We start from the raw sequence: 24,267 nt of genomic DNA, 5'->3' as shown, positions 1-24,267 counted from the left end.
CATCTTTTTAAGTGCAGAGGTAGTCACCTTGCCAAGCACTCTATGACTCAGCAACAGAGATTAAAGAAACTATTGAGTTTGTGTGCTGTTCTAGAAATACTGCCTTGCTTTTTCCAATCCACAGATTTTCCTTGGTGCAATAGGATGAGGTCAAACCTCCCTGAAAGTCCATGCAAGTTCATTAGATCGGCCTGCTGGTCACTTGCTGTTATGAGCAAGACATACTAGATGCCACCTCAGATGCAGATGATACCACTGCACAGAATGGAGGCCTTGTTTCAAGACGACTCTCCTTACGTCTCTCTCTGACCTCTGGTGACCTAGAAAAAGATCATAAAGCATTAAATGCCTCATCTATTAATAATATTCACTTTCACCAACACACTACATTCAGCTGAAGTGTCCGTTTACTGCACTGAAAGCATATTTTTAGTGTGCACTGTGACTTTGTGCTATAGTGTGAATGTGTGTTACACATGATGAAATAGGAAACTCACTGAGACAGCATGTCCACGGTTCTTTGTGTGGCTTTGGTTTTCTTGTGCTGAGGACCATACAGCATACTTTGAATATCCAGACACTGAAAGAGAGAGATACAGGTGGTTAGCAAAACATTTGGGAACATTTGTGACATGCTATTCTCAATGTGTGTGTGTATTTTTTATATAAAAACAACAAAATGGTAATACTGTGAAATATTACAATTTAAAAGAGCCGTTTTCTATTTGGATATATTTTAAATTGCAGCAAAAACAACTTTTCAACATCAATAATAATAAGAACCATTATTAGTAATTGAGCGCCAGCAATAATAAAAACACAACCAGCATATTAGAATTATTTCTGAAGTATCATGAGACTGGAGTAATGGCAGATTTTCCATCACAGGAATAAATTATGTTATAATAGAATTTATTTTGCATTGCAATCATACTTAACATTTTTACTGTATTTTTATCCAATATAAGAAAACATAAAAATATTGATTATTCCAAACGTTTGATCTGTAGGGTATATTATATGATGATATAATATATATATATATATATATATATATATATATATATATATATATATATATATGTGTGTGTGACAGATGAATCGTGTCAAAATATAAATTATGCAATCAAATATTAGACTATAATCTATAGTTCAGTTGCTACACAGACTAATGAATAGTTTTAATAAAGAATAAATGTTCATTCTTTAAAAAATGATTGTTCCAGTTAAAACTCTGTGAATGTGAAACTAAAATATTTAAAAAGTCTGTATTTGTTACTGTTAAAATTCAAAACTAAGCAAGTAAGCTTTAGTGCTCTGCTTTGTGGAGCTCAAAGGATAGTGAATGGCTTGACTCTGATTTCACGAACATAGTAGAGAGGAGGAGTGCCTTTGGCACACAGATATTACAGCATACCTGGCCAAGCCACTTCATTTCCTCAAATAAACCCTCTCTCGTTCTTCAAAACAACAGCAACGGGTTGGAAGAAAAACACTCGAAATGACGACATGACAGCAGTCTTTCCAAAAAAAGACAAAGGAAAGTACTGTTCAAAGTTTCCTGTTTGATTGAAAAGTCTTGGTCCATGTTTTCATCACTTTCCACAGGCAAAAGTGATGTCATGGGGCCCACTTCAGTGGGAAAACAGTCTCAAAAGTGTGTGCGTATTTACAAAGGGCTCTTAAAAAAGACTGGATATTCATCTAGAGATTGCATAAAACATAATATACCATATATTGTATATATAATCTAACAATATTATTGCTTATTTAAATCCCCGTTTCTGTTTTAACCACAAAACCCTGGCTTTAGGCCAAAGTCTAAACTGAGAGTGTGTTGCTCTGCTGCAGCTGCTGTCATGATTACAGCAGAAAGAACATGATATGAGCTGCTCGTATCTGTCAGAGGTAACGGGGAAAGGTTAGTAGCCTGAGGAAGCACAGAGCGGGGGACCACTGATTCACAACCCCAGAAATGGAGCCCTTCGATACAACAACAAAGCAACATAGCAACAGTGCTCACTTACAGACGAGCGGGGACAGGTTTCCAGAGATCAACAGTCATCATTTATCTCAGAGGGGGTTTCGGTGTGACCAAATAAAAATAAAATTAAAGCCACTCGCATGTTTGGGACATACTAGGATACAAGGGTAATGTTGTAGCATCTTTTTACAGCATCAAATGTTAAGAGCAAAGACATAGAATAGAATAAATTACGTCACAAACTGGGGTGTGGCATAACTCCTGGAGGAGGACATCAAGTGAGCTGTCCAAGACACTAAGAATAACAATGTCCCAACCCAAAAAAAAAATCAAGCTTTAAATAAAGCTAAAGCTACCAAAACAAATGTAACTCTGGTAACTTGCTTTATAACCTAAATGTTATTTCTTGGAACATTTCATATCAGGAAAGGCATCCCCTCTGAGGGCAAATATCTTCATGCTCCGCTCCAAGATTAGAGCATAGCTCTGAGTGAGAACATAAGGTCCTCAGAGATAAAGCTGTTCAGATGTGCAAACTGCAGTTGCACAGACTCTGCAGGGAAGGATCTTGGTGAAAAATATTGAATAAACTTTATTTGATAGACTCTGTTTTATACCATCTGAATTTTATGTAGATGTAGCATCGAATTCAGAAAAACGATGTAGCCTGTATTTAATGTCACGGTGTAAAGGAAGTAGAAACAGATCTTTACTTTTGTATTATGCTGTACCAGAAAAAAAAAAGTAGGGTTAAAAAGCTTTTTTATGCAGTTTTATCCATCAGTTGTTAACTGAATTGAGTCGATTGTAAAGGCCGGGACACACCAGGCCAACGGTCAGCCTCCGGGCAATGTTTTTTCGATGTGTTCCACACCATTGGCTCTAGTCGGACGCCGTCAGGGGTTTTGGGGCCAATTCGGCATGTTGAACTGGCGTCGGTGAGTGAGAGAACTCTGATTGGTTTAGCGAATGAGTTTGTGCACGAGAATAAAAGCGAGCAAAGTCTAGACGGTACAGACAGAAGGCTGTTATAATTTTTATGCCATCTTACCTGAGCATTCAAATGCACAAATATTTTCATAATAACATGAGCTGACTGGGATGAAGTAAGTGATCAGCGTGATTGATATTCAAAGTGGCAAGGAAGTGCTGCTTTGTTTATGGTTTGTATATTTTGCAGTCCTAGTTCCGGTTTCCCTTTCTGAATGACAAAAATAGACTATTGATTCCAGCTTATATATATATATACAGATATTACTTACACGCAGGTGCAGAATGTACGCGCTAGTTGACGGTCGCCTTTAGTCCTTTTGGTGTGTTCAAGCACAGCTTTTTGGCTGAGATGCAGCCGAGGCGACAACACAGTTGGCTTTCGTCGCAGCTAGTTCTTTTATGTCGGCTTGGTGTGTCCTGGGCTTAAGAAAGCAGCAGGTTTAAGCAGACTAAATGATTGGAAAAGTCTGGCATACATCACCAGAGAGATGTTTAACTTTTAAATAAAAAAAAAATAAAAAAAATGAAACATGCATGAATTAATTATTCACATTAAAGGGATAGTTCTGTCATCATTTACTCACCCTCAAGTTGTTCCAAACCTGTGAACTATCCCTTTAACATCAAAAACATGCACTTAGAAAATAGACAGTGTGAACTTCCGTTTCATGCTGACTTTAATATACCGGTGATGTTTGTTCATAAATACATGGCAAAACTGTTTTACCAGATACTGTATGTGATCTGTAACAGACGGAGGTTTATGAATAATGTACAAGTAAATATCCATTAACAGCTAACAGCCAACTCCTACAGCATAGTGATCATGTATTAGATTTGATTCACCTTCTTGAGTGTCCGGTAGGCGTGTCTCATCTGACCCTGTGCCATCTCCACTCCACCAATCAGCTGCAGCGCTTCTGCAACCTCGGCACTCAGTTCACCAAACCTGCTCTTCTTAAGAGACAGAGACTCTCTTTGGATCTCAGCGCATCTCTGAAAAACAAAAGTGCACAAACACTCCTTACAAAGATGTAGTTTAAGAGATAACCCCAACTTAACCACCATAAATATGTTTCCTCCAAGGTTCTGAATATGATGGATTATCATCAATGTTGAAAACAGTTGTGTTTCTTAATATTTTATGGAAACAATGAGATTTTTTCTTCAGTATTTGATGAATAGAACGATCGATTTAATGCATCGTTAATAAAAAAATATATATATAAAAATGTAAAATTAAAAAAAATTATACTATACAAAATTCTATATGATATATAGTGATCCTGCCTGATTTTTACATTTTTTTTTTTTTTTGGAGCAAAATGTACAGTAACTATATAATAACCCAGCTCTAATCTGCTAAATGCAACTATAAAGCATGAAGATATTAGGATATTATAAAGATTAACAACAATATTTTGTGTAAAGATGCTTTGAAACAACGTATTGTGAAAAGTGCTATACAAATACATTTGGCTTGACCTGATATTCTGACCCTTATTTTTAAATGGTAGCGTACATATAGTTAAAATATAAAGCACCAAATCTTTTTCGTAATATACACAATATCCAAATGAATTGAAGCTGACCTCCTGTTGTCCTGTGAGTAGGAGGAAATGACTGAAGTCATCTTGGGCAGATAGGGTGAGTGTGTCCTGTGGGCCTAGTGCACTTCTATATGCACTTATACACTCCTCAAAAAAGCGTGCTGTTGAATCTATTGAAACGGGAAAAGAGACGCACATAATTACACTTTCCCCAATTCCCCCTGAAGAGCTACTCCAGCGCAGTCATATTTTTCATTTGATTAGCTGAGGGTCACCTTCAAGTCTTTACTGCTGTACTTGTTATGCAGGGCTGCGACAACAAAGCTCCGCTTATGTGTAGGCTGCTAAACACTTTGACAGTGTGATCCAGAACGATTCACTTTAATGACAAACTCCAAATCTTGGATCAGATCCAAGTGATCTAAAGCAGTGTTTCTCAAACCTGTCCTGGGGACAACCCCACCACTGCACATTTTGTATGTTTCCCTCATCTAACACACCTGATTCAACTCATACGCTCATTAGTAAAGACTGCAAGACTTGAGCTGTGTCCGAAATCGCCCTGAATTTGGGGAGACAGCCATTTTAGTGGTGTCCGAAACCATGTGTACAACCGATTTACACTCAATGGCTATAGAATACCCATAATGCACTGTGAAGGTCGCACTGAATGAAAAAAGCTCCAACTTCGTAGATAAAAACGCAGTCTCAGGTACTTTTTCCAACAAAAAAATGTGGACTTTTGTACGGTTGAATTGGGTGTGTCTGATGAGGTAGACATCCAAAATGTGCATTCCACAGGACAAGTTTGAGAAGCACTGATCTAAAGGACAGAATGATTTTTGATAATATTACATATTTCTCAAATTTCTATTATACTGTATTGACTTCCTAACACATCTCATAATTTCTGTGTGATGCCCAGGGCCTAATTAAATACCCCGTACAGATAGACTATTGTGAAAGCATTCTGTTACCATTGTGATGAGGCTCTGAAGTGGAAGAGTAGGCCAGAGCCAAGCTATGAGCGATCTGGGCCCCCTCCAGACCCCCGGGACTCTGACTAAGAGCAATGGAATGAGCCTGCAGAAGTGGGAGAGAGAGATACAGACACTTGAATACAGATATATCACATATCAGACCCTCCATGAAACATAGGAAACATTAATAGTTTCTGGCTTTAAATAATTCTGTGGTCCAGTTTTAAAAACCATTAGACAGAGGATGTCAAAAACCCAACCCATGGTCCAAATATGGCTTGTGAAGGAATGCAATGTGAACCCATGTGATGATTTGAGGAAAATAATAATAATAATACTAAAATAACATTCCTGTCCATTTATATATCAATGTCATATGAATGTAAAAATATTCTATATTTATATATTTGTTGCATCTGCACATAGTGTGGGACAGACTTTACTCACCCTCAAGTTGTTCCAAATCTGCACAAGTTTCTTTCTTCTGTCGAACACAAAAGAAGATATTAAAAAATGTTGGTAACCACACAATTGAAGGCACCAATTGACTTCCATAGTATTTTTTTCCTACTATGGAAGTCAATGGGTGCCATCAACCATTGGCTGGTTACCCACATTCTTTAAAAAAATCTTCTTTTGTGTTCAGCAGAAGAAAGAAACTTGGAACAACTTGAGGGCGAGTAAGTAATGAATTTTCTTTTTTTCATTTTTGGGTGAACTATCCCTTTAATATACCATACAATGTGTTTGACACCACTTTAATACAAGTTGAATACAGTGTAATTCTCTGAAGGACACAACAGGAATTTACCTGTTGGAGATGCTCAATGGCTCTATCCAGATGTCCCTGTGCCTGTTCAATGGCTGCCATGTTTCTGTAAACAAAGCAGATCCGACTGAGCTGAGCTCCTTCCTGAAGCATCTCCAAGGCTCTTTCACATTGACTGAGGGCCTCTTCAGGCCTTCCCTGCCGCTGGTACACCCTATGCAACACAACATATGCACACGGACACAAAGATGTCATTTATCATGAAATCATTCCACATTGTCACATACAGCACATTGTCGACCTTACTTATGCATGCCATCATAATAAGAATGGCTCATTTGTAATGCCAGTCATGGGCAAAAATGCCAGAACAATGAAAGGAAGAAGGTCAAGAAAAGGGAGTTCTGTTCAATTCAAACTGGTTAAAAACAGGAAGAACTGCTGTGTATTGCACAGGACGGTGGTACGAGCTCTGAACCTTCAAAGTGCATTCGTTTCTTTTATTAAGAAGTGGAGTGCAGTAAATCCAAACATGCCCTGCAGTGCTGAACTCAATACACAAGAGCTCATGTCTTTATTAGGTCTGAATCTCCACTCTCAATATCAGCCTGGAGGCATCCAGTCTCACTCCTGAACAATGCACAGGAGACTGACTCACTGCTGTCTGCTATCCGTGAAGAAATGAAGTACAGAAGACTCAGTGCTGTTCTAAAAAAAGTATTCAGTTCAAGTTGCTAAGGTGATTTTTAGACACTTTAAATGTAATACAAAAATGAGTCTATAAGATTTTCTAATGTTTTTGAAAGAAATCCCTTACACCGCGTCGCATCTGGTGTGGACAGACAAATTGTTCGTCGTAGGAATCTTATCGCAACGCATCTGGTCAGGCACGGTGTTATGCTTACCAAGGCTACACTTATTTGACCAAAAACACAGAAAAACAGTAATATTGTGAAATATTATTGTAACTTAAAATAACTTTTGTATAATTTAATATGTTTTAAAATGTAATTTATTCCTGTGATAGCAAAGTTGAATTTTTAGCATAATTACACCAGTCTTCAGTGTCACATGACCCTTCAGAAATGATTCTAATTTGATTTGGTGCTCAAGAAACATTTCTTCTTATCAATGTTGAAAACAGTTGTGCCGCTTAAACTTTTTGTGGAAACTGTTAATTTACTGAGTTAAAGGGTTAGTTCACCCAAAAATGAAAATTATGTCATTAATGACTTACCCTCATGTCATTCCAAACCCGTAAGACCTCCGTTCATCTTCGGAACACAAATTAGGATATTTTAGATTTAGTCCAAGAGCTTTCTGTCCCTCCATTGAAAATGTATGTATGGTATACTGTCCATGTCCAGAAAGGTAATAAAAACATCATCAAAGTAGTCCATGTGACCAGTTAGAAGTTTTTGAAGCATCTAAAATACATTTTGGTCCAAAAATAACAAAAACTACGACTTTATTCAGCATTGTCTTCTCTTCCGGATCTGTTGTATATCCGCTTTCACTCCACAGTGACGCTGCTTCTTCTTTCCTGTTTTATGGCGGTTGGCATCCAGCTTATTGGTGCATTACCGCCCCCTTCTGCTCCGGACAGTGATGCATTAAGGACATCCGCGACATCCACACCTAAGCACCATTTAAAAAAATATAGCAATACCAAAATACAAACAATGTAGCGTGCGTCTCCCTCAGACTGTAAACGAAGCTCGGGCGCACTAGATAACACGTCATCAGCGTCACTGTCTGGAGCAGAAGAGGGCAGTAATGCACCAATAAGCTGGATGCCAACCACCCTAGAACAGGAAAGAATAAGAAGAAGAAGCAGCATCACTGTGGAGTGAAAGTGGATATACAAGTCGTAGTTTTTGTTATTTTTGGACCAAAATGTATTTTAGATGCTTCAAAGACTTCTAACTAACCCACTGATGTCACATGGACTACTTTGACAATGTTTTTATTACCTTTCTGGAGATGGACAGTATACCATACATACATTTTCACTGGAGGGACAGAAAGCTCTCGGACTAAATCTAAAATATCTTAAACTGTGTTCTGAAGATGAACGGAGGTCTTACGGGTTTGGAACGGCATGAGGGCGAGTCATTAATGACATCATTTTCATTTTTGGGTGAACTAACCCTTTAAATTTAAATATAAAAATCCAAGATTTTCAATTGGATCTCAGACTTTTAGATCTCACTGTACATACAGTAACTGCTTCTCTCTGATGTGGGCAGGTGTGTAGCACTGGGCTATATGGAGACATGGGAGATCCCATGCTTCACCAATCCATCTTGTTAAAAGCCTTGAGCCTTTCCAGATTCATCCACTCTAATGGATCGCTAACTCAATTTCCCCATCTCAGAGGGAGTAGCCTGCTCATGCAGCATCCTTGTCCCATCAATACAAGGCTAGTAAACATAGCTGCATCACAAACAAAGGTTATAGTTGATTAGTGAATATCCCATGATGGAACTCTAAATTAGCAAGTGGATTTTTAACAGAGATGGTTGACATTACACATAATCTGTCAATATTCACTCATATCTGTGTAATTTGATGACGATGGAGCTGTAAACATGTCTTATCTTCAATCTTTGGTTTATATTTATAACATGGATTTTATTCAAATTAAATCATAAGCTCTTAATCTGAATGTCCAATTGGATTTACTGCAATCAGTGAAAAACGCTCAAGGGCGACATTTGCAAAATGACTTTAAAACACGACTCCACCAAGGTTTTCTCAAAGTAGTCTGTGTGTACGCTGAAGCAGCTTGGCAACTTTTCAGGGCTGCATCAGAAATTCCAGACTATGGGCCTCCTTTTAGGGGCAGCGGGACAAGAAGCGATGTGCCAATTCTACTGCCGCGCTGCCTGGGGACACAAACCTAAACACATCCTGTATGCCACACAGTGCCAGCGTAATACCAGCCATCCTCTGTGGGAGGAGAGATATAATCTGCGTGAAGAAATCTGATTTAATGTTCGTTGTGCAGGGGCGTAATGCAATTAGGGATTTTTACATGAACTGCCAAGTAGTCTCCCAAGCCTTCTGCTTAGTAATTGTTAACAGACCAATACTGACGTAGACTGCGTATGAAAGATTTCAAGCTTGATAGAGAGTAGTGCCAGGCAAAATGGGGGAAAATGACACAGAGCAACAGAAAAGATATTGTTGCCTTTAAAAAAAAGAAAGAAAAGAAAACACTCGGAGTACTTCAGACTGTTATAACAGCACTCCAAGTTTAGTCTCCAGCCAAGTTTAGCTCAGCTTAAAGGTAGGGTAAGCAATGTTTTTCATAAACACTTTTTTGTTATACTAGTCGAAGCTCTCTTCACATCCTGATAGCAATCAATAACAGAAGTGGTCTAAATATTTAAAAATGTACATATATCTTCTCAGTCTCAGGACCAAAAAATGCTCGTCCATTCCTTTCATTCAGTCCGAATGCAATAACAGGATGTCCTACCTGCCTGTCAATCTGTATGTGCATATCTCCGCGCAGACATTACATCATCATCAGTGTATTTCATGAGGCCATGCATAGTTGTAGACAGTCAGTCACCGAGTGCCACTAACAAACAGCAGCCACCTTTTACAGTTCCTCATAAACCAAAACAACGAGTTTATGCTTCGTTCACGCCATAACTACCATAATTAAGAGATGGCAGCCCATAACGTTCTACTCAGAGCTGTTTACATCCTCGGACTTGGAATTTTGCTTTTCTATGGCAACACTATCAATGCCAATTAAAACATCAGATGTCGTATATGATGACAAAAAAGCATACATACAAGGGTGTTTCCCATGCCGCAATTGCACATCGTGTTCTTCTATTCTGAGGTGCTTCACGTGCCCTTCCACACAAAGAGTTTTCCATATAAAATCATGTATAACATGTTCAAGTAAGAATGTGATTTATCTACTCCAGTGTCCATGTCCACTGGGGTATGTCGGAAAAACATCAAGATCTTTAAGGGTTCGAGTTAGTGAACATAAATCAGCTATTCGCAGACACGATGTAACCTCTCCGACTGTCAGACATTTCATTGAATTTAATCACCGTATTGAACAACTCACTTGTGTAGGGATTGAGATCGTAAAGAATTCTCGTCGTGGTGGCGACATTGAAAAAGTTTTTTGGATGTTAAAAACTATGTCTCCTGTAGGATTAAATGAAGATTATGATCTTTCTTGTTTTTATATATATATATATAATGTTTATGAATGGCTATGCTGCCTGATGTGTTATTGTATCCCATTTATATTTGTTTATCGTTGATGGAGCTATTCTGGTGTTTATTTTTAATCCATGCAATGAATGTCAGTGTTTTTGACCCCATTCATTCTGTTCTATGGGCAAAAATTGTTGAAACTTTTTGTAAAATACACTTATAACCTTCTAAGTATAAAAAAATTTGCTTGAACAAAGTTTTTTATTAGGAGTTAGTTTATTATTTTGTGTGAACTGAACATATATTTTGTTGACTTACTACACGTTCAAAACGTGTCCAGACATTGTCCCAACTTTCCAAATTAAGTTATCAGTTATCAGTCCCCAGCATGCATTGCAGTTTGAAAAAAATAATGTGGTAACTATTATTAAAAATTCATCATTGCTTTATATTTTACTGGCTTAATGTATGTGGCTGCCACTGTAGTCACTGTTAATCAGTTGTCATATGGTTCATACTTCATGTTTTTTGTTTATATTTTTGCTGAATTAACATGTGCTGATCATCACTGTGTTCGATATTTGTGCGTTGAGGTATATGTACATCTCATTGCAACTGTTGGATGTAATACATTTGCCTATTAGGGTAATGTGTTTGCCTTTAGTTTTAAGAGGCAACTAATACTGATATGATGAAGTGGGCTTTGGAAATCAAACATAAAGGTAAAAGAACGAGGCTTATGGCTCCTTGAAATGCTAAACGTGTTGCATTGACAAGAATCTTCAAATTGTGAACAAAAGTATTTAAGTTGTTAGTTAACTGCAGAAGAAAGAAAGTAATACAGGGTGAACTATCCCTTTAAAACTGTCCTTACTTTTCTTCAGGACACAGATTTCCTATCGGCCATCAAGTGGATGTTAAGGGGATGGATGATTTAACATTGGCAAAAATGACACACTTGACCTTTTAAGCTTTGTTCGTTCACAGGCTTAGAGCGTGAAAAGACATAAGGAAATAAACACTTCACTTTTGAGTTCTGTCAACAAGGGCTGATGTAAATATGTGCAGAGATTCATGTCAGTATGATATGCTGACTCTGATGTTTGTTCACTCTTTGCCTCCATCCGGATGAAAAAGCTGTAAGCGTGTCATTGTTTCTGGGTTTTGTGGTGGTATGTGTTGATAGCGCAGGCTTGCTCATTTCAAATATGTCAACACTAGCTTTGGCTGGTTGGGTTAGTCCATATTTGACCCAAACATGGGTTGAAACAACCCAGCATTTTTTAGATTGTATGAGTTGTGATGAAAGCTTTCTAATTCTTCTGCCTTTGACTGTGAAGCTAGTGTTGACATATTTGATATGAGCGAGACTGTGCTATCAACACATACCACCACAAAACCCAGAAACAATAGGTTTATAGCTTCTTCATCCGGATGGAGACAAAGAGCAAACGAAAATCAGTGCACATATTAACATCAGCAGTTGGTTGGGTTTGTCCCTATTTGACCCAAACAAGGGTTGAAACAACCCAGCATTTTTAGAGAGTATGCACATTTTTCCGGGACAACGAAACCAGCTGACAAACTGTGGAAAACACAACCTGCTAAGGTTGTGTAAAAAAATTCCAGACATAATAATATAAATACATAATAAATGAGCTTTTATCTTCTCTAATACAGATGCCCTTACTTACATAACAAAGAGCAGCAATAATAAAACCTGAGATGGCCCAGGGAGATCTGTCGCTCTGCACTCACAAACACAAACACAGCTGGCAGACAAACCACAGTCGTTCATTGTCACAGTCAAGCCTGGTGAGACCAGCCATAATAAACACTAGGATCAATACAAGCTATTGAACAAGTTAATCAAGTCCTCCTGTGGGAACTATTTCCCCTGAGAAACAAAAGATCTTTGAATAATGCTGTCTTTCACATTTAAAACAGCCATTTCTCAAATAAATATAATTTAATGTGAACAATGTAGACCTACTGCATGTCTGGAGAGTAAATCTTTTTCTTTATGTATGTTAAGTGATGTTGGATTTTGCTTTTGCTTTGCTTTGAAAAATGTATAGATACTTTTCTACTCTGCTCTCAATGTGACCAAACCTGGAGACATTCACACATATGTGTGAGCTTTACAGACACTCAAAGATAATGATAATAAAAGATAAAAACATAATTTCTGTTTCTTTTTGTCCTTCAATACAAGCAGTGGCCAAAAACAGGGAAGTTTGTGGAATTAATCATAAAGCTTCAATTCTGATGTAGCAAAGTTAAGATGTTTTGTGGATGAAGAGCACCACCTTGTGGTGAAAAAGATACTTTATACTGTTGATATTAGCTTGTGGTCCTAATGAAGTGCTGGAGGTTCACATAATCATTCTTTTGCTTTGCCAAATCCCTTAAAGAGAACAATATCTAAATTAATGTAACATAACAACAAAATCTGATGCATATATGAAAGTGTTTTCTGAGTTACAAGTGCACTAGTGTCAACTTGGAGTGATGCCAGAAAAAACATGGATTTAAACATGAACCTGATATTTGAAACTGCAGAAGTCAAGAGAAATAAATAGTCTACAACATGTGATTCGCCGTAGTGCTTTGTGTGAATATCAATGCAGACTCAGCTGCCAAGTCATATTTCAGGCCTGTAAACAATTTCATGTGTTTATTATGCCATAAACACACTGGGAAAATGGATTGAGATGTTTCTAAGGGTCATTACAAAATGAAACTATCGCTAGACTTTAACATTTATGCAGGGTTGTATTAGAAAGTTAGGCCTCAGCACTTCTCTAAAAAGGGGCAGTAATTTATATAATAGTCATCTACAGTTGGATTATGTATCTTGTTAGTCTGACTATGTCAGTCATTACAACAAATAAGAATAAAATGTTCCCATACCTTGCTAAATTTGTAAATATTTCATACTCAGTGTCCACTCTGTCCTCCATCCCCATGGCTTCTTGTGCTACAATGTCTCCCGTGACTATCTCTGCCTTCTGAAAGTTTGACTCAGCCTCTGCTAAGGTTCATATAGTTAAGAACTCATCAATATTGAATTAGAATATTACTGCCATCAGTACAGCAACAAGGTCTGTATGATGAATGACACATTTTTTCTACTTTAAAAAATATATGTAATATCACTCACAAATATATAGTGTCCCTAAAAAGGATTTGAACACTTAAAATGACTATGAATACGATGACATTATATTTTTGTAAAAAAGGATATTTTCCAAGCAGTAGAGCAGCACTTCCAAGAGTCTGATGTATGGTAAGAAAGCAGTTTAGGCAGCTCACTCTCTCCTCCTGCTGACTGGAACGGAGTACTTCAAGTGCTTGGGACGCATGTTCTTGTGCCTGCTGTGCCCAGCCTGGGAAACAGGAGGTCATGTTAGGAAATGGTTAACATATTATATATGACTGCCTAAGAAATCCATTTGCATGATGCAAAGTCAATGCAGGGTTTATTTTTTAGTAATAACAAGCTCGCTGTATGCATTTAAATGCATTAAATAATAAACAATTTTACCTTTGTATTGCAGGTAAGCTTTAGCCAGTTTTGACTGGGCTTGGGCCACTGCAAAATGCTCATTTCCATAAACCAGTCTGGTCAGTGCAAGGCAACGCACAAGCTCTTGAATACAGGGGTCATGCTGCAAAGGTCAAACAAGCATAAAAACATTAAACTAGAGAAATAAAAATTCAATAAATACAATGATCAGTAAGTGTTGATGAACTGGAGATTAAGAATATGCCTTGTGTGCTCAGGGGTTTTCAAACTGGAGTCCAGGGCCCGCCCCCCAGGAGACCACAATGAAGTGCTAGGGGGTCTGTGTTTAGAGAAAACCAGTGTAAAAAATGTCAAAATAAATAAATAATAAAAGGAGATTAAAATAAATATAAAGTACATATTTAATATAAATGAATAAAATATTCAAAACTGATATTTATAAATGAACAAAATAATTAAAAAGTTTAAAAAAATAAATTAATTAAAAATAAATAAATTATAAAAGTTAAAAAAAATAAAAAAAATAAACCAGCGTACAAAATGTGCGACGAAGGCGCTTCGTCCGTCGATTGTCTCACTAAGATGACGCAAACACATCATTATATATAGGGTACAGCTGATTGGGTCGTGCTGTATCAATTGCCTATGTGCTCACAACTCAACCTTTAAATACTTGGTCAGCATTTGCTGTAGCAGTTGCAGTGCACATTCAGAAACCCTCCACCTTCCTCAGCTCCTGTACAGATATGGGTTATTAAAGGGTTAGTTCACCCAAAATGAAAACTCTGTGATTAATTACTCACCCTCATGTCGTCCCAAACCTGTAAGACCTTTGTTCATCTTTGGAACGCAAATGAAGATTTTTTTGATGAAATCTGAGAGCTTTCTGTCCTTCATAAAGAGATCGGAAAACTAATCCATATGAATGCAGTTTAGTTCAAATTTTCTGAAGAGACTTGATCGCTTTTTATGATGAACAGATTTAATTTAGGCTTTTACTCATACAGAAGCAGAAGCTCAACTGAACCTGAATGACGCACAAGAACAAACCTCTTGTGGAAGCTCAAACGTGCTGCATAACACACATGAAACAAACCTCACTGGTAACGCAGCACGTTTGAGCTTCTGGAAGAAGTTTGTTCTTGCACGTCATTCAGGTTCGGTCTAGCTTCTGCTCATGTTTGATCAAAGTTTCAATTGCGTAGCAGTCTATGGAGGGACAGAAAGCTCTCCAATTTCATCAAAAAGATCTTCATTTGCGATCGATGAACAAAAATCTTACGGGTTTGGAATGACATGAGAGTGAGTAATAATTAATAATTAATGAACTAACCCTTTAATTTTCTTTTCTCTTTTATTGTTTCTCTAGTGCTTAAATTTTGTCGTTATTGTCGACTTTTTTGCCTTGTAAAGCACTTTGGTCAACACCAGTTGTTTTTAAATGTGCTATATAAATAAACTTGTATTGTATTGTATTGTATTATTTAATTTATGCTATAATATTATCTAAATAATATTTTACACATTTATAATATTCAGTTTTCACAGTATAAATTGAGTATTTATACATAAAAAAATGTATAGCTGCCTTTTAAATTTTAGAGTGGAAGGTCCCTTCCAAGAAAATGGTCATATATGGGGGCCCATGGCACTTAAAAGATCGAAAACCCTTGCTTTATTTAATGATAATGGATCATACTGAAATGTTGGGGCACTTAAAGGGATAGTTCACCCAAAAATTAAAATTTGATGTTTATCTTACCCCCAGGGCAGCCAAGATGTAGGTGACTTTGTTTTTTTCAGTAGAACACAAATGATGATTTTTAACTCCACCTGTTGTGGTTTGTCAGACGTATAATGTGGGAACTTCTTTTATAAGAGTAAATAAAACTTGACAACGGCAGTGATGTCTAGCACTCATTGAAGTATGCGCGAGACATCACTGCCGTTGTCAGAGCGCGATCAGACCTCACTAAGCGAGTGCTGAACACAGTTGGACATAGTGATGTATTGGAGGTAAAAAATTATATAAATACTGTTCCGTTTCCGCACAAACCGATCGTTTTGTGTCTTAGGACATCAATGTGTCATCATGAGCCGCAGGGTTTCATTTGGATTTGTCTGTGCATGTTTTATTTACTCTTATAAAAGAAGTTCCCATCGACCCACATTATATGGCTGACAGACCACAACGGTTGGAGTTAAAAATCATCATTTGTGTTCTACTGAAGAAACAAAGTCACCTACATCTTGGATGCCCTGGAGGTAAGCAGATAAACATCAAATTTTCATTTTTGGGTGAACTATCCCTTTAATAAGGTTACATAACATAAATCAGTAGGAGAATATAAAATTAGAGTGTGAAATATGTATTTCTGGGTATAAGAATATTCCGTGAGTACCTCTTCACTATCAGCCAAAGACTGAGCTCGTCTCTCATAAAGTGACAGTTTCTCTGCAGGATTCATCATACTGTAATTCTTCACATCTTCTTTCTGTGAGATTATTGAATCTGCTTCCTGTAAGGATTCTCCTGAACTGCAACTGCTGCTCATGTTGAAGCTGGTGAATCTGTAAAAGTGTAGAGATGGTTGTGTCTAAAAATATAATTAACTGACTACTTAGCAGTACTGTGCAGGCAGTTTAACGTTACAAGGTTTTGATAAACATCCTACTTTGGTTGCAAAGCAAAGAGATGCACTGAAAGTGAATGATCACTGAGACTGTCGGTCTCTAACAACTTCTTTTGTTTTCCACTGCAGAAATAGTCCGACAGGTTTTAAACAACATGAAGGTGAGTAAATAATAACAGATTTGGCTTTTTTGGTGAACTATCTCTTTAACTGCAGCAGGAAAACGGGTACATACGATTCATCCAGCGCAGTCACAGGACAGCTCTGCTGCGGTGCGCGAAACGATCCGCTGTGCGGTGCTAGGCTCATTTTAATGGTGAAGGCAAATCAAATTCAGCTGCCATTTCATAAGCTGACATTTTATTAATAATCCGCTCTCTTACCATTACTTTTTAAAAGACAGCAATGGTCTTTTCAAGCACACTAGAACGTGTAGCTGAGCAACCGAGTAACGAATATCACGAAAACCCAAACAAACGCTGTGATTGGTTGACTCCTACACATGGGTGGGTCATGTGACTCTCAAGTATCTTGTTGCATTTAAACGTAAAATCGACTCATGCAGCTTATTATTATGATTTCAGAATATCTGAATTGAACTTTGCTACAAAATAAAACCTTTTTTATCCTTTTGTGGCAGTAAAATTCTTACATTTTCACCAACTTGCCAAATAGGGCCTACTTAAAAACTACTTTAAAAGATTTTAATTTAAACAAACTGCTTAAAAATGCTTAATTGCAATAGCTTCTGATGAGAAACACTACCCATAATCCTAAAGTGATATTAGAGACCATTTCAAAAGGTCTTTTTTAACATGGAAATAGGAATTGTGGCAATAGCTCAGTGACTCTCCACTGCCCAATGCTATTCTGTTTCAAAATCTTATATATTTGTTTATATTTTAATACTGTAGAATATGATCTCTAGAGCATTAACTTGTTATAGTCAATATTTTTTATAGAACGCTGTCAACAACGTATCCCCACCATAGTTACCCATTTATTTCTACGATAAGAATAAAGAGAAATTGCACAAGTAAATGTGTATGTCTGCAGCAGATTTTATTTTGCAGATTTAATTACAGGTTAAATCAATTATTAAATTGATTTTGATGGGATTGTTTTCCCCACAATAAGCCTCAGTCTGAGTCATTGCAGAGTGTATCTATTGTAAATGGTTTTCTAGATAAACATACTCATATTATGATCATAAGCCCACATTATGTTGTGAGTAGCTGACAGAATGCAATGCATTATAGACAGGTTTTCATACTTACGAAAGCAATAACACCAGGCAGGGAAGGAATCAAATTACTTTCTGTGAGTAGCATAGTCTTGAGTGTTTGATACCACTTAATTTTTTATTCAGGACTGAAGCCTTCAAGGACAGTGAGCAAGGTATTATAATGAAAGACAGTCTAACATTTAAAATCAAATCTGTTGCATTTGCTTAAGTGGCTTAAAGTGTTACATGCAAAGTAATAGGCAATTTTTCCAATTTAGTGTAATTTATAGGTGATAATGTCAGAACCATTTGGCCCTAGCCAGATATATAAATTAAAAAATAAAATCACAAAAAGGATGGAATGACCCCTACTGGTTTTCACTGAGAGAACTATGAACTGCATTTTTGTACAATTACATTCCAAAAAGTTCTTCTCAGTTTGGTCACATGAATAATCATTTTTTTTCCCCTTTTGCACTTGCAAGGATGAATGTGTGTACATGTTTATGTATATCATATTTATATGTGTGTGTGTGTAGGTATGTGCACGTTTTTGTGATTTTTGAGGACACAAATTTGTATAATGACATACAGTACACTGGTATTACAACGTAAACATGAAATATAAGGACATTTCATGAGTCTTCATATTTAAAGTAGCTTTAAAAACATACTAAACAATGTTTTATTATAGTTTGGACAAAAGCGTCTGCTGAATGATTAAATGTAAACCATCAGAGAAACATTCTGCATTTTTACATTTACAAAAAACACCACTTCATTTCAGATATTGCCATGTTTGTGTGGACATTTTATAAATGAGAACAATAGATGCAGTTGAACCATAAAAAAAGAGCAATATGTAAGTGCTGTGACAAGTCCCAGTTAGTCTAGCACTATATATATATATATATATATATATATATATATATATATATATATATATATATATATATATATATATATATATATATATATATATATATATATATATATATATATATATATATGTGTGTGTGTGTGTGTGTGTGTGTGTGTATGTTTGTGTATATGTATGTGTGTGTATAAACTGTTAGTATTAATGGGTCAAATGTTGATGAAAAAGATGCGTATTTAGCCATTTCTTGAAAATGGCTAACGACTCAGCTGCTCGGGTTGAGTTAGGCAGGTCAATCCACCAATAGGGAACAGTCAAGGTAAAAGTCTAATATTGTGCCTCTTTGGGATGGCAAGAGACCATTACTATAGTCCAGCCTGGATAGAACAAGAGCTTGGACAAGGAGTTATGTAGCATACTCCAATAGGAAGGGCATGATCTTCCTGTAAAGCAAATCTGCAGGACCAGGCAGTTCTAGCAATGTGGTCTGTGAAGTTTAGTGGTTGGCTGGAGAATTTGTGATGAAGTGTTGGGTTGGCTGAGACCATAAGCAGTTCTGTCTTGGCAAGGTTGAGTTGAAGATGATGGTCTTTCATCCAGCAATAATTGTCTATTTAGGCAGGTCCTGGTTTAGGTGTGGTTAGGGGGTAGAATATACAGTTTTTGTACAGTATAAAAATCATTGTCTGCGCAATCTGCTTATAAAACAATGTGTGTGCATGTGTTTTTGTGACGTCGGGGCACAAATTTTTATAATGACATGGGTATGACGTATTACAAGGAGAGGGTGACTTATGAGGACATTAATCCATGTCCCCATTTTTCTAAAGGCTTATAAATCATACAGAATGAGTTTTTGTGAGAAAGTAAAAATGAGCACAGTTTCCTGTGATTGGTATAGGGTTGGTGTAGGGCGATAGAAAATAAGGTTTGTACAGTATAAAAAACATTATGCTTATGGAATGTCCCCACAATTCACAAAAACAAACCTGTGTGTGTGTGTGACAGACATGCTTCTTGAATCTTCAAGAACAAGGTAAACATTGATCCTCCTTTTTTTATTTTTTTTCATTATGCTAAAATCAATATACCAAGGCATCATTACACTAACTTTATTCTTTATATCTTGCCCCAATTTGGACTTTCTGTCCTATCATGACTTTCTCATCTTAAAATGACCATTGCTGACAGACGCTTTTACCCACTGCGTCCAAATAATGACTGGTTTCTGAGCAAAAGACGTGTAGCAACTTCAGAGAGGCATTATTCATTTGAATAATGAATAGTGAGTTGTTTGTGGTTCTTTTCTCCAGTCCCCTGAGTGGGCAGCATTCATAAAGTTATGTAATTAAGTGCAGTGTGCTTTACATTTGTGTTCACATGCTCCACACAAACACTAATGTAATAACATTTACACTATTTAGGCTAGGTGGGGAATTGCGATTAACCATCAGTTTCCTTTTCATAGCTTTTTAACGTTTTATACTAGCTGTTCAGTGTATTATTTCTCTCTTGAAATACGTAGTTCTTCTTCTAGGGGGATCCAAACATGCCATTTATTGAGCCTACATTTTGAACGACATCTTTATGCATGTCCTTGACTCAAAGGCATCTCATAACGTTAAGTTCCATTCATAATTGAAATCTTTTTACCACATCTTCATATACAAAATCAACTGGCGACAGAGAGGTTAACCCAAGCAGTGCAAAAATAGGATCGCGTTCATGTCACTCCCTCAAAAGCTGTAGGTTCACACCTCTTTTCAGGTTTACATCTGGACTGAGCTGCACAACCTGCACCCCGTCAAAATCTAGTCCTCACCGTACATCCACAGCCCTACGCAACGCATTTACAGCTGGAAGATGAATTATTGGCTCTCTGCGATTCTTTTGCAGCAGTGTAATAGTTAAATCAGTGCCGAATGCGTTATTTGATGTGGTGTGTGGTGCCTAAGCTTGAACAGTCCTCTACAGTGAGAAGATGGCGTCGGACGGAGCGAAAGGGGAGCAGCCACCTCCGCTACAAACACTGGTAACCACTGGCCATGGAAGCGTCGAGGCGGTGAGATACATTTACGCATAAAATGACATCTGTCTGCCGCAATGAACATTACCGCGAATGTTAATTATGACAGGGAATTAATGGTGTTAATACAATAGGAATCGTCCAGTGCTGTGAATCAAAACTATCAGTGGATGTGTTACGGTGGTCCGTCTGTATGTGGAGGAGATTGAAATATTATTTTTTTTTTTTTTACGGAATAACGTTACTTTGTTATGATTTGACATTTAGTTCTCCTATTATTTGGGGCAGAACACAATATTGTTTAAAGTACGAGATTTTTTTCTTATTGTATCTTTGATGTGCAGCTGGGCGCGAGTTGATACCATGGTAAGCCTAGAGGATGGTTACCTTACAATTTTTTTTTTTGAATATTTAACAGTTGCATTTATGAAAGATGCTATGTTTTTGTCACATTTCGAAATACCATGATCATTTTTTTAGGGTTAGTAAGGGTTTTTAGTGTTACGGTTAATTGCACAATGTAATATTTAGTACCATTAATAATATATTGTATTATTTACCTGATAAAATATACTAATATATATATATATATATATAATATATATATATATATATATATACACATATATACACACACACACATACACACATTATCAGTATAATGCATACATAAAGAAATAAATTATATGATAAATTGAAATGATAAAAAATGATAAATAAATAATATATACACAATTTATTATACATTTCATTATTTAATGATTTTAATTTAATTTAATGTATTATGCTTTATATATGTATTATACTGATAATGTGTGTGTGTGTATGAAGACTTCAGATGCAAAAGCCTCTACGTGCCATCTGAAATTTTCTTATAAAATAATATTTTTTATCAAGCTTATATGTTTATGTTCAGTTATTTCACTTTAATGACAATGAAAAGGACCTATTAATTGCCATTAAAGTGAAATTACTGAACCTAAACCTACAAGCTTGATAAAAATGCTCATTTTAGAAGAAAATTTCAGATGGCACTTAGAGACTTTTGCATTTGAAGTCTTCATATATATATATATACACACATATATATATATATATATATATATATATATACACACATATATATATATACACACACATATATATATATACATATACATATATATATACATATATATATATATATATATATATATATATATATATATATATATATATATATATATATATATATATATATAATATGACATTCACTGGTACATTGTGATTAGAATGCTACAGTAATTGAGTTTCACACATTCTGATGACAAGTTATCAACATATATAGATGAACCCCACTTACCACCATTAAAAAAAAATTGAAAAAATCAATATTATCCCCAGGAGAGATGCTATAGAGCCCTCTAGTACAGTTGTCTCGGAGGTTCTTCTTGCTCTCAAATGTATTGATCTGCATGCAGTGTCTTACGGTAAAGGGTGGTCTTTAGTTTCAGTAGTAAGATCTGTCATCATCTTACCATCCATCTTTTTAAATGAATTTGCATGACAAAAAAAAAAAAAACACCACTTTAGAGTGCTGTAGCCAGCCATATAGTTTATTGCGATGCACAAAAATGTAGTGAAAAGAGAGATGTAATGAAGCGGAGGCGGTTTGGGGAGTGGGGTGGGGGGTGTTCACTGGAGATGTTTCTAAATCGGTCTGAATTTTAGTGACTCAGCTGGCATAGTTCAGAGTACTCTGTCACCCAACCGATCTGAGCTGCTTTAACTGCTCGAGGCCCCTTTACATTTAGAGTTGGGTTGAACAGGTGTGCAGACTTCAGCGCTGCCCATTGGCCACTGGCATTAAGTCATAAATCTCTGTCTTGTGCATCTACCCAGACACCTTTCTCAAGGGCTACATACCCTTACAAAGGTATGTACTGCCCATGAATAGTTTATTTGGGGGAGTTTTGTTCATCAAGTTTACTTAAGTGGTCTGACCCTATTCCTAGCCAATTTTGCTAGAGAAAAGAATTGCCCTAATGGCTGTACATTACATTCATGCAGAGATTGTGCAAGGCCTGGTCAAAAGCATCTCCCACTGACCAGTATTGACTTTTTTCTTCTACCTCAGCACACTCAGTATTGCTTTATCTGTGGATTCCCACGACTGAATGGGGTTGCAAGTCTCATCCAATTTCTCATTAATTTCTTCCAGAACAAACAATGGAAAACAAAGATCATTGTGACTAACGTCTTTAGTTTAAGGTGCAAGAAACCTTCTGTTTCAGATGTGAATCTAAAGTGTATGCTAAGATCAACGTTGCAGTTAGGATCACACCTGAAAGGCTGGACACATTTTGATCAACCATTCACTACACTTATTATTCATTACACAGAGATCAGTCACAAGTGCTAGTTAGTCCTTCACAAAGAGACGGACTCAGTGGAGTCCTTACGTACAATGGAATGAAACATTAGAAATTGGTCTTTAACAAGGTAGACCTTTTATAGAAGCACATAATTTGTGGAAAGGTCACTAGAGCTATACTGGTCCTAGTTACAGGCCCTAAAAATGTGAAAAATCGAATGCAATTATAAGTCACAGGAACAAGTGATACTTTTTGTATTTAGTTTTTTGTCAAAATCTCAAACCTCACAGAAGCCATTTTCTTTGGGGGTGGGTGTTATCTCATTTTCTGGCTTTTATTGCATATCTCTAATTTAATTATATTGTAGTCTAAAATATTGCCTTCAAAAGATTGTATCACTGCTGTTTAGTTATTCTGTATGTTATGGTAAAACAGAATAAAAATGTAAAACTAACCAAATACTATAACATGGTATTTCTGTAGGGCATTATAATTTAAAGGATGGTTTTATAAAGCTGTATAATTCACAAATTGTTTTATTAATAGCTCATTAGACTTTTGTTTAAATTATTAAGGCGATAAGGAAAAGTAGGTCTTGTTAATTGCAGTACTTGTTTTAGGGATGAAGATGCATCATTTATCTTTTCCTATAGTTTTACTTGTAGAAATGCATCAGTGTATTGTAAACTGACATTTATTTGGTAATTATTGATTGAATTAAAATCATCAGAATATCAGACATAAGCATGAAAAAAAAAAAAAAAAAAAAAAAAATATATATATATATATATATATATATATATATATATATATATATATATAAACTCAACAGTTTAATCAATATCACACAAGTGTGCAGAACAACAAAACTCTTGTTTGTGTAAAAATGTTTTTTTAAATAATTCCACATGTTTTAGGGACAAAATACATATTTTAATAATTTTTTTTTAAAAGTAATTTATTTTATTGGTGTCAGCCAAAATTGTCCAGATCATTGCATCCCTAATTACTACCCAAGAGAGCTCAGACTAGACTAGTTTCCAAAGTAGTTAATATTTCAGTAAAAAAATGTAATACTGTGGGTAGGCAGTGAGATCAGTGCCCACTCAACACCTTCTCTGCCAAGGATCTAGTAGACCATCTGAGATATGCAGTG

At 36.3% G+C, this 24,267-nt stretch overlaps 2 protein-coding genes across 3 annotated transcripts in view; one reads left to right on the top strand and one right to left on the bottom strand.

Moving 5' to 3' along the window:
* Positions 1-165: 165 nt before the first annotated feature.
* ttc23 (tetratricopeptide repeat domain 23) lies at positions 166-16,701 on the bottom strand. Its single transcript, XM_067390372.1, has 11 exons — positions 16,672-16,701; positions 16,399-16,567; positions 14,015-14,138; positions 13,715-13,856; positions 13,381-13,506; positions 6,319-6,490; positions 5,505-5,610; positions 4,570-4,697; positions 3,824-3,973; positions 498-580; positions 166-320 (listed from the first exon to the last, which is right to left on the bottom strand). Exons 2-11 carry the CDS (start codon positions 16,549-16,551, stop codon positions 209-211), a joined length of 1,296 nt encoding a protein of 431 aa, XP_067246473.1. The 5' UTR covers positions 16,552-16,567; positions 16,672-16,701; the 3' UTR covers positions 166-208.
* A 3,816-nt stretch (positions 16,702-20,517) lies between these two features.
* Positions 20,518-24,267, top strand: part of cttnbp2 (cortactin binding protein 2) — a 53,179-nt gene continuing 49,429 nt past the window's right edge. The window contains exon 1 of one of the 2 annotated variants that reach the window (XM_067390358.1): positions 20,518-20,763. In XM_067390358.1, coding sequence (XP_067246459.1) covers positions 20,713-20,763 — 51 coding nt within the window. In that variant the 5' untranslated portion in view covers positions 20,518-20,712. Of the gene's footprint in view, positions 20,794-24,267 lie in introns of both variants that reach the window. The other variant, XM_067390357.1, reaches the window with a different exon arrangement.

Source organism: Chanodichthys erythropterus, chromosome 7 (genome assembly GCF_024489055.1).
Source record: "Chanodichthys erythropterus isolate Z2021 chromosome 7, ASM2448905v1, whole genome shotgun sequence".
Taxonomy (NCBI): Eukaryota; Metazoa; Chordata; class Actinopteri; order Cypriniformes; family Xenocyprididae; genus Chanodichthys; species Chanodichthys erythropterus.
The sequence above is the reverse complement of the archived record's forward strand: the minus strand, read 5'-3'. Positions and strand labels throughout refer to the sequence as shown.

What these genes read in the sequence shown, in the direction of transcription:
- ttc23 (XM_067390372.1), bottom strand. Translation starts at nt 16,551, where the DNA reads ATGAGCAGCAGTTGCAGTTCAGGAGAATCCTTACAGGAAGCAGATTCA. An exon ending in GCTGCTCTACTGCTTGGAAA is followed by an intron (nt 13,507 to 13,714) that starts ATATCCTTTTTT and finishes AACTATATGAAC; the next exon opens with CTTAGCAGAGGCTGAGTCAA. An exon ending in CCTACCGGACACTCAAGAAG is followed by an intron (nt 581 to 3,823) that starts GTGAATCAAATC and finishes TCTCTCTTTCAG; the next exon opens with TGTCTGGATATTCAAAGTAT.